General features: G+C 28.0%; 1 protein-coding gene across 3 annotated transcripts; it reads left to right on the forward strand.

The window, feature by feature from the left end:
- Nucleotides 1–404: 404 nt before the first annotated feature.
- Nucleotides 405–8,725, forward strand: LOC112602561 (AP-1 complex subunit gamma-1). 3 transcript variants are annotated; one of them, XM_025350706.1, is made up of 18 exons: nucleotides 406–938; nucleotides 1,058–1,169; nucleotides 1,553–1,625; nucleotides 1,685–1,746; nucleotides 1,818–2,001; nucleotides 2,217–2,363; nucleotides 2,607–2,922; nucleotides 3,087–3,182; nucleotides 3,255–3,581; nucleotides 3,652–3,873; nucleotides 4,024–4,236; nucleotides 4,424–4,551; nucleotides 4,691–4,937; nucleotides 5,024–5,141; nucleotides 5,214–5,327; nucleotides 5,397–5,593; nucleotides 6,705–6,797; nucleotides 8,141–8,724. In XM_025350706.1, the coding sequence occupies exons 3-18, from the start codon at nucleotides 1,603–1,605 to the stop codon at nucleotides 8,279–8,281; spliced, it is 2,628 nt and encodes an 875-aa protein (XP_025206491.1). In that variant the 5' UTR covers nucleotides 406–938; nucleotides 1,058–1,169; nucleotides 1,553–1,602; the 3' UTR covers nucleotides 8,282–8,724. The 3 variants fall into 3 exon arrangements, with proteins under 3 accessions (XP_025206492.1, XP_025206491.1, XP_025206490.1); XM_025350707.1 differs by lacking the exon at nucleotides 1,058–1,169 and having other exon boundaries at nucleotides 405–938; nucleotides 5,400–5,593; nucleotides 8,141–8,725; XM_025350705.1 differs by lacking the exon at nucleotides 1,058–1,169 and having other exon boundaries at nucleotides 8,141–8,723.
- Nucleotides 8,726–9,711: the final 986 nt, after the last annotated feature.

Here is a 9,711-nt window from a genome sequence, read left to right on the forward strand (position 1 = left end):
ATAAATTATAAAATTACCTACTGAGCAGGCAAGTACTGTATACGAGTGTACGACGTATCACGTATGTATGTGTAGTAACTGGTTAACACTGAACAGTAGTAACACTATTATAATTTACAGTAACTACTATGTAATAAGTAATAAGTAATAACTAATAGTGTAGATTAGTAGTAAACGTGTAAAGGATTAGTAGCAGTAGTTGTAGTAACAGTAGTAGAAGTAATAGTGGTAGTAATAGTTGTTGTTGTAGTAGTAGTAGTAGTAGTAGTAAGTAGTAGTAGTTGTCAGTGTACATAACGCTGAACGGGTCGTTCGTCGACGTGCGCTACCCGGGGGGCGGGGTCAGTCGCTCGCCCGAACTGTTCCGCAATTCCCATGTAGGCCCGCAGCCGCGACTCACTCTCGAGCACAGCAGTGAGAAAAACAAAGGTATCACGTTCACACCTGTTAGATACATTTTTCCAAATCAAAAACCCATTAAACGCCGCCGTCGACGCAATACATTATAAACGACGGTGACGGCGGTAGGTATTATCAATTATCGAGTACCGCAGTAGCAGCCCGTCTACCCGTCACGTAATAATATATTATTGTAAATATCGTTACTATTATAATATCTATCTGGACACGTCGGGACATATCTATGATATAATGCGCATGTGTGTGTGTGTGTGCGTGCGTGCGCGCGCGTATGTGTAAGAGGTAATAAAAATATAATAATACGCGGCGGCCGAATGTTTTCATGACAGTATGACACGAATGCAGAAAAACGACGATAGATAAGACCAAAAAAAGGGGCGCCGTCGCAGCCGACGCGTTGTTCGCCGTCGTATCGTAGACGACAGAGTGGTATTTACATTTCGCATTCTCGAAAAGAACGAAAGGACGCGGGGATTCGTCACCGCCGTCGTCGTCGTCGTCGTCGTCGTTGTCGAAAGGTGAATATCGTACAATTATTTTACTATGATAATATTACATTAATGTTGACTTTCGGGTTCACACTTGTTCTGTGACTCGTTTTTGGCACCGAAACTGACAAATTCGATGTGTTCGCCAGATGGGCAACGTGTTATCACGATTCAAGACCCGACGGAGATGACAATGATGATGTTCGATCGTGCTCGTGGCCTACATTCGAGGGTGGCCGTTTTGAATTATTTTCTTTCCTGGTGAGAAGGCACACGTCCGTGATGGTGTACTTTTATCTCACATTTTTTGGTGGGATATTAGTGGTTGGGTGGGGATGGTCTTGTCAATGACTGACCGATTTAGAAGACATTTTAAGTTCGCACAAATGATTGATTAGGTTTCACTCTGAGCAAACTTTATTTATTAATTGCCAGACATATGCCTTTCCGGCCCGCTGAATAGCTTTGGACAGCCATAACATTTATATTGTTATGAGAATAATATATTTATATCTGAATAATTTAATTTTTTTTCATGATCTTTACATTTACCTAGTAGGTACTAAAACGCCTGCAAACCTATTGTCATCTTTCATTTAATCATGTATAATGTCAATGGCTTACTTTTTTTATATTTTTCACAGACATTTAATTCAACACACAAATCGTATACAACATACTTGTCGATTTCAAAATGAATAGTTCCTCAGATACGGGGTATGTCTTTTTATTTTTGATTGCATATGTTATTGACATTAATAAATTAATATTTACAGATTTAATCCAGCATTTAATATTGCAACAATAAGACAAGTATTCAATGAAGCTGTTGAAAAAGGCAAGTGATACATTGTTTTTGTTTTCAATATTTTGTTTGAGGCTTATTTAGTATTCTTGCTTTTGATTTAGTTCGTATGCCGACCCCGATGCGATTAAGGGACTTAATCAGACAAATTAGAGCAGCAAGAACAGCAGCTGAAGAAAGAGCTGTTATCAACAAAGAATGTGCAGATATTAGGACGTCTTTTCGAGATGAAGATAGTGTTTGGAGATGTCGAAACATTGCTAAATTGTTATACATTCATATGCTTGGGTAAGTGTCGTTTTCAATTTACTTATTTTTTTAGATAATCAAAATTTTAAACTAATTTTTAATTATGTTATTATGCCACTGAAAAAGATTTAAATAAACATAGTTACCTAGATAGAAATATGTATTGGATATCAAATTTTGAATATCCTTTTTAAAAACTAATTATTTTATTTTTATGTAAATAACATTTAAAAATTTATTGGTTAATATTATAGATATCCAGCACATTTTGGACAGTTGGAATGTCTGAAGTTAATAGCATCTCCAAGATTTACTGATAAGCGAATAGGATACTTGGGTGCTATGTTATTATTGGATGAACGACAAGATGTACATCTTCTCATCACAAACTGCTTAAAAAAGTATGAAATATTCTGTTTGTGGATAAAAAGAAATATGTTAAAAATTATTCATTTTTAGGAAATAAATTCCTGTTTCTATAATTGACTTTGATGACTTTAATTTTTTACATTAAACAAATTTTTTTCATCATTTAAAAAAAATGACTAAAATTGACTTATTTTCTTTTAATCATGCACCAACTAATTGATTGATGTGAATATTTAGATATTGAACACTAATTATAAATATTTTATTAATTTTAGTGACCTGAACAGTTGCACTCAGTTTGTTGTGGGTTTAGCATTATGTACTCTTGGTGCAATTGCATCACCAGAAATGGCTAGGGATCTTGCCACTGAAGTAGAACGCTTGATGAAATCACCCAATACATATATTCGGAAAAAAGCAGCTTTGTGTGCTTACAGAATTGTGCTCAAAGTTCCTGAACTAATGGAAATATTTTTGCCAGCTACTAGATCAATGCTTTCTGAAAAAAATCACGGAGTTCTTATTACAGGTGTAACATTAATAACTGAAATGTGTGAACGAAGTATTGATACCTTACAGCATTTTAAAAAGGTATTTAAATAACGTTTTGGTTATTTTAAATGAATAAGAATGATATTTTTGTAATTGACTCTTTTTAAAAAATATTTAATTGTTGTTTGTTTAGTTGTTTATATATTAATAAATACATATAATGTTTGTTTAATTATATCTTATCACAAGTTAATATTTTATAGGTTGTGCCAAACTTAGTAAGAATTTTAAAAAACCTAATACTTGCAGGCTATTCGCCTGAACATGATGTTTCTGGAGTGAGTGATCCTTTCTTACAAGTAAGTAAAATATATTTTTTCTTCTAACACTCAATAAGTATTTAAGTTTCTAAATCAATGTTATATTTGCAGGTAAAAATACTGAGATTACTTAAAATACTTGGTAAAAAAGATCCAGAAGCTTCTGAAACTATGAATGATGTACTTGCACAAGTAGCCACAACAACTGAAACAAATAAAAATGTTGGTAACACAATTTTATATGAGACTGTGTTATCAATTATGGATATTAAGTCTGAATCCGGGCTCAGGGTGCTAGCCATTAATATTTTGGGTAGATTTTTGTTGAACACAGATAAAAATATCAGATATGTTGCTTTGAACACGCTTTTAAAAACTATTCACTTAGATATGACTGCAGTTCAAAGACACAGAACTACTATAATTGAGTGTCTTAGAGTATGTTAAATGTTAAACATTATTGAAATATTGAACTAATAACGCCTAATTCTCAATTTTTATTTTACAGCAAGACCCAGATGTATCTATCAGAAGACGAGCACTAGAGTTAAGCATAGCTTTAATTAATTCTCATAATGTATTGACTATGACTAAAGAATTACTTGCGTTTTTGGAAACATCTGAACCTGAATTCAAAGCACAGTGCTCTTCTAGCATTGTGTTAGCAGCTGAAAAATTTGCACCTAATACTCGATGGCATTTAGATACCTTAATAAAAGTTCTTGTTGCGGTAAGCAGATATTAAAATAAATAGATTTTGAATTGTTTTAATAGTAGCTATGTTTTATTAAGCTCTTCACTAATAACAATAATTATACTAACCTATTTGGTCATACGTTAAAGCATTAATTTTTAATGGATAAAATGCAATTTTTATTAGGCTGGTAATTATGTGAGAGATGATGTTGTATCAAGTACAATACAATTAGTTTCTGAATCTGGTGCTCAACATGGTGGTTATATGGCTTCAAAACTATGGGTAGAGTTGGAAAAAGATACAAGTGATAAACAACCATTGATACAAGTGTCAACATGGACAATTGGAGAATTTGGTGATATGTTATTACAACAATCTGATGAACATGCTGTAACTGTAAGATTTACCTATTTTAATTTTTATTTAAAAAATTACCTCACTTATTTAGTATAATTCTGCTCATTGTTACAAAAATTAAATTTACCTATGACATTTTAGTTATAATGAATATTTTTACAATAAAACTTAATAAACTAATTAATACATTTATAGTAACAATTAATTATTTTTTAATATTGTTTAGGTCAATGAAGAAGACATATTAAGAGTATACCATAAATTAATGTGGAGTCCTCAAAATAATATAATCACAAAACAGTATACATTAAATTCACTTATGAAATTAAGTACCCGTATCAAAGTAAATGTAGAGTAAGTATAACCATGTATAAATTATAAACTTAAGTGACTATATTTAACCTAATCACAAATTTTTCTCATTAGCTTAAATTGTTTGTTTATTATGTTATTTAAAGTACCTATAAATAATTATTTAATATTAATTATCTAGTAAAATACATGAAATGGTTGCATCATTTACAACACATATGCATACTGATTTGCAACAACGTGGAATTGAATACAATCAGCTGTTCAATAGATATGACCCAATGCGAGAAGGTCTATTGGAAAGAATGCCTGCTATGGAGTCAAATAGAACTCAACAATCACAATGGAACGAAACTATTGAAAACATTCCTTCACCTAATGATTTACTTGTCACTGATGTCACACATACTGAGACCACTAGTGATTCTGTAAATATATTTACATTTATTTAAATTTTTTAATATACACAAAATAGTAAATAAATTATGATTTTCTTTTAAACTTCTTATTTTAGAATGCATTGTTAGTATTATTAGAAGGCTCAAATGGGGATACAGAATTGATTCCAAATCAAAACTCTTCAATAATGCCAACCACTACTACTGATACTCAAGATTTGTTGGATCTCTTAGGTTAGTCTTATTTTATTTTGCTTTTTTTCTTAAAATAAATGATTTATTGATTAAATTTATGACATTATTAAGGTGGTTTAGATTTAAGTAACCAACCAATGCAACCATTGAACAATCTTACATCTGAAATTTCAACTAATGGAATAGTTGATACCACAAATCATATATTTGACTCATTGAGCTTAGGTAAGTTAAAAAATAAATATTATTTATAAATAAAATATTTTTATTCTATATTCTTGTATAAATATTCAGCAGATACATCAATAGTTAATACCAACAAAGTTAAAAGCCCTGGAACTGTGACAGCATATGACCAAAACAATTTACTCATAACATTATTAGTTGAAAGAGATCAGATGAATATAGATTCAAACATGGTGAATATGACTGCTTTCAACAGCGGAACATTTACTATTAGCGAATTTCTTTTTCAAGCAGCTGTCCCTAAAGTAAGTTGATTTTCCGAGTTATTAAATATTATATTTTTTTAAATATATCTGTACTTTGTCAAATGTATGTGTCAAGTTTGATCAGACCATACCCTTCAATAAATCCATTTTATTTTTATCAGGCTATATAATATTATGTACAAAATCATACATCATCGACCATCCAAGTTTATTTATATATGAGACAGTTAAACCTCATACCCTCTAACCTAACCTGTATAAATATACTGATGTAAGAGAGTAACATAATACAAAATGTTAGCAACAATAATTTATTGCTTATTCTATATTGTATACTGAAATGATAGGTATAGAAAATATTAATGTATTGCAATTTAAATGTATCTTAACCATTTAAAATATTTTTATTCCTACTTAATATTTAATTTATTTTCTAATGGTATTTCATATTGTTTTTGATAGTAGATATAGATAAACATTTTTCATGATAAATATTAAATATATTCTTATTTAAAAGTAACTGCTAATGCATTATTATTTTAAAATGTTTTGAAGCAGCTAAAACACTCATTTTTTATATCATTTTCAATAAATATGTTTTTTTTTTTGTTTATGTTGTGCGTGGGATATAAAAAAATAGATGTGTTGAAATCATCATATTACATTTTTGACTATTGCAATAAAATATGCTATATTACATTAAATTCACTTTATTGAAAATACCTTTTTTAATCTGAGTTTAAAAGAAGAAATTGTTTGCGTAACAGCTGTAGTAAAATGATTAAGATTTGAAATTTAATGCCTTTTGCTAGTATATTTATGTTTTCATAATAGAACACCTTTTAAGATAAATTTAATATTCTTTAAATGAAATATTTATATAATCATAGGCGTAGGGTGATCAAATGTTTTTTTGGGAGCTCTCTTTGGGGTAGACATGTATCGACTTGTGGAGGGCTTCGTCTGCATTTGGTGAGAAGGGGCTATTTTCCAAACTGAGAAGTATAATCCCCCCAACTATGCCTATGCACATAATTCTTAATAAATGAACATGTTCTTAGTGCCTATATTTTTGTAACTATACTTACAAATGCTTATGCATTTAAATAGTAGTTATTAATTATAAATGTATTTTTTCTTTTCTACTTAGACTTTCCAATTACAAATGTTACCTCCATCATCAAATGTAATTGAACCAGGGTCATCTTTGACTCAATTAATGCGAGTATCGAATGTATCAAAAGTAAGTTTTATCATCATATTGTTATTTAAATATTAACTTTTAATTTTTTAATTAAATTTTTAATTATTAAAAAATTAAAATTTTTTAATTATTTACTTTATTTCATTAACCGTTATATTATTCCCAAAAATACAATATTAGTTACATAGATGTACATTAGATACATAAATAATTATATTAATTTATCATATTCTATATTCTTCCAATGAGAAGAGGTAAATCAGGCGTATTGATGGAATGTTGTTGCCTAACCCAATACATATCAAAAAGTTTCTGATATACCTATCATGTCATACTTTTATCTATTTTATGCTGAATAATGAAATTAAGAAATGTTGAAATTTCATAGTCTGTAGTATATGATATGATAATTTTATTTTTCATGTAAATGTATATTTTGAATTTACAGAATATAACCTTATTTTTTTATAGTTTATAATTTATGAAAATTAAATTTATTCACAACAAATAAACTAATATGAATGTAATTAATTATTATTATTTTAATTACTCATTATTTTCTATTGATAAGCGTGTATTCCATCGACATAATATAAAGATCAGCCTATTTAGATGCTTGGTTTGTTTATTGTTCATCAATTTGGATTTTTGTTTTTCATTATATTTTTACATTTATCCAAAAAATAAAAATTATCACATTAAAATAGAGTCTGTTAAATTGTCCAAAATATTATTTCTGTTCTTCAAAGTATACCCATTTCATTTAATTTTGAAATTAAAAAATCAGTACTAGAACTTCATTAAAAAAATTAAGGATTATTTATAATAGAAATTTTACTAACAGTCAATCTGCCTTTCAAATTTGTCTTCACTTTAATGCTTTAAATTTTATAAAAAGTCATTAAATATTTGTTTTTTTTTTATTAGTGACATGACAGCCACCATTCTCCTTGTTATTGCTATTCGAGGAGTGTAGAAATTTTATTAATTTTTAAATGATTTCTTTTTATTAATATCGATAATGATTTGATTATTTGTGTTTGGTCAGTAGTACTCAAATCTACAACATTTTTGCTGTGATTTACTGCCTGGCAAATGTTTTCATACTTTTTAAGAAAAAAAAAACTAATTCAAAAGATGTTACTTGTTAAGACTTGAAAACTTTCCATTATCATGTGTATTATTATTTTCTAAACACAATGCAATTTGAAAATATTTAGATTAATTTTAAGCCATATAATTTACATCACAAATCTACTTATACCATTTTACAGTAAATTGGTGTTAACTTATAAGTTGTGTAATATGCAATTTTTTAGTAAAAATTTGTCCCACCTACAAAACTAATAAAATATTAACACAATATTTTATTTTATTATTAGAGCCAGCTAAGAATGAGAATTCGGTTATCATATACTGCAAATGGTGTGCCAATTCAAGACCAAACCGAAGTGAATAATTTTCCAACCCCACCAGATACATTTGGAACATCAACATTAGATCTTTGGTCTGAAAATCAATGACATAAAGTATTAATGGCCATTGGCTAAAAAAATATAGCAGTAGGTTTGAGTTGTATGTGTTTCATTGTGATAAGTGTTTTATTTTTGTCAATTATTTGAGAAAAATTTGAAATTTTACATCTATCAATAACACAAATCATTGTTTTTAAGTGTTAATTTTAATTTTTAAAATAACACGGTACAGTAACTATGACTTATTTTAACCAATTGTGTATTGTACTTAAAAACTTGTATTATTAGCTCACAGTATTATGAAACAATGTTTTTGTTTACATTAGTTCTCAATATAAAATTTTATTGATAGTGGAAATAATTGTTGATGTTTGTGATAATTTTTAAACTGCACACTCTATTATTTTTATTTCGGTTGTAAATCAAAATCCGGTTGTGAACTCCTAATAATATTTAACAATTAAGTTCACACTTACGAATAATTTTTTATCAATTTTAAACATGCATTCAATTTTATTTTATTTATTTTTTTTTTGTATCTGTGTCTTTATTCTTTTCTGCACTATTTGTAGATGCATTAATATTATTATTCATTACTATATAATATGTATATAAAATAATAACTTGTTGATAAAATGTTTATCATTGTTAACTATATAAATTATTATGCATTGTATTATTATTATTATTATTATTATTATTATTACATTAATAAAATATTGTATTAATTTGAATTTCTAATTATTTCAAAATTTAAATATTGTTGATTAGGTATGTAATTTGAAGTGAGTATATGCAACTCTAAAATTTAACTTCTTTTTTTTACATGTAATATACAATCTTTATCAAATTATATTAGACACAGTAATAATATGTGATAAGAGTTAACAGATCATGAGTATTTGAAGAAAGAAACCACCCATTGATAACACTTTCTATTAGCTTGTTATTTTATTTTATTTAAAAGATCGTGACACTAATTAGTTTCAAACGTCTTAGAGGATTGCCAGATATTGTGGGAGTAGCCTAGTTTTTTATTAATTGATTTGGATGATTATTAAATTGGTTGTAGAATCTTTTATAAAAAATTTTTGCTTCATCATTTATTGATTTAAGTTTTAAATCTGTGTGTAGTGTATGATTTGATACGTAGGGTGGAGAATTTATTAGTTTTATTAGAGTAATATTTTGGGAGGTATGGATTTTCAAGATATTTGACTTTCGCATTGTCCCAGTGCTGAAGGCTGTAGGTCTATAGTGGTTTCAATAGCGTTTTATTCTAATTAAGGTGTATTTATTATTACATGATAAGGGCTTAAGCATGAGAAGACAATTAAAATTCAACCTAATGATTATTATTATAATTAGAAATCACTAAATATTTTACTGATGTTAATAATTATAATTTTAAATCTAAAAAAGTAGTTTATTATTCTCCATCAAATTCTTGAACAATACATCACAATCAATTACAAAAT

This window comes from Melanaphis sacchari, unplaced genomic scaffold (assembly GCF_002803265.2).
Source record: "Melanaphis sacchari strain LSU unplaced genomic scaffold, SCAv2.0 Contig8_pilon_pilon, whole genome shotgun sequence".
Taxonomy (NCBI): Eukaryota; Metazoa; Arthropoda; class Insecta; order Hemiptera; family Aphididae; genus Melanaphis; species Melanaphis sacchari.

What these genes read in the sequence shown, in the direction of transcription:
- LOC112602561 (XM_025350706.1), top strand. Translation starts at nt 1,603, where the DNA reads ATGAATAGTTCCTCAGATACGGG. An exon ending in AATAGTTCCTCAGATACGGG is followed by an intron (nt 1,626 to 1,684) that starts GTATGTCTTTTT and finishes TAATATTTACAG; the next exon opens with ATTTAATCCAGCATTTAATA. An exon ending in ATTTGACTCATTGAGCTTAG is followed by an intron (nt 5,328 to 5,396) that starts GTAAGTTAAAAA and finishes ATAAATATTCAG; the next exon opens with CAGATACATCAATAGTTAAT.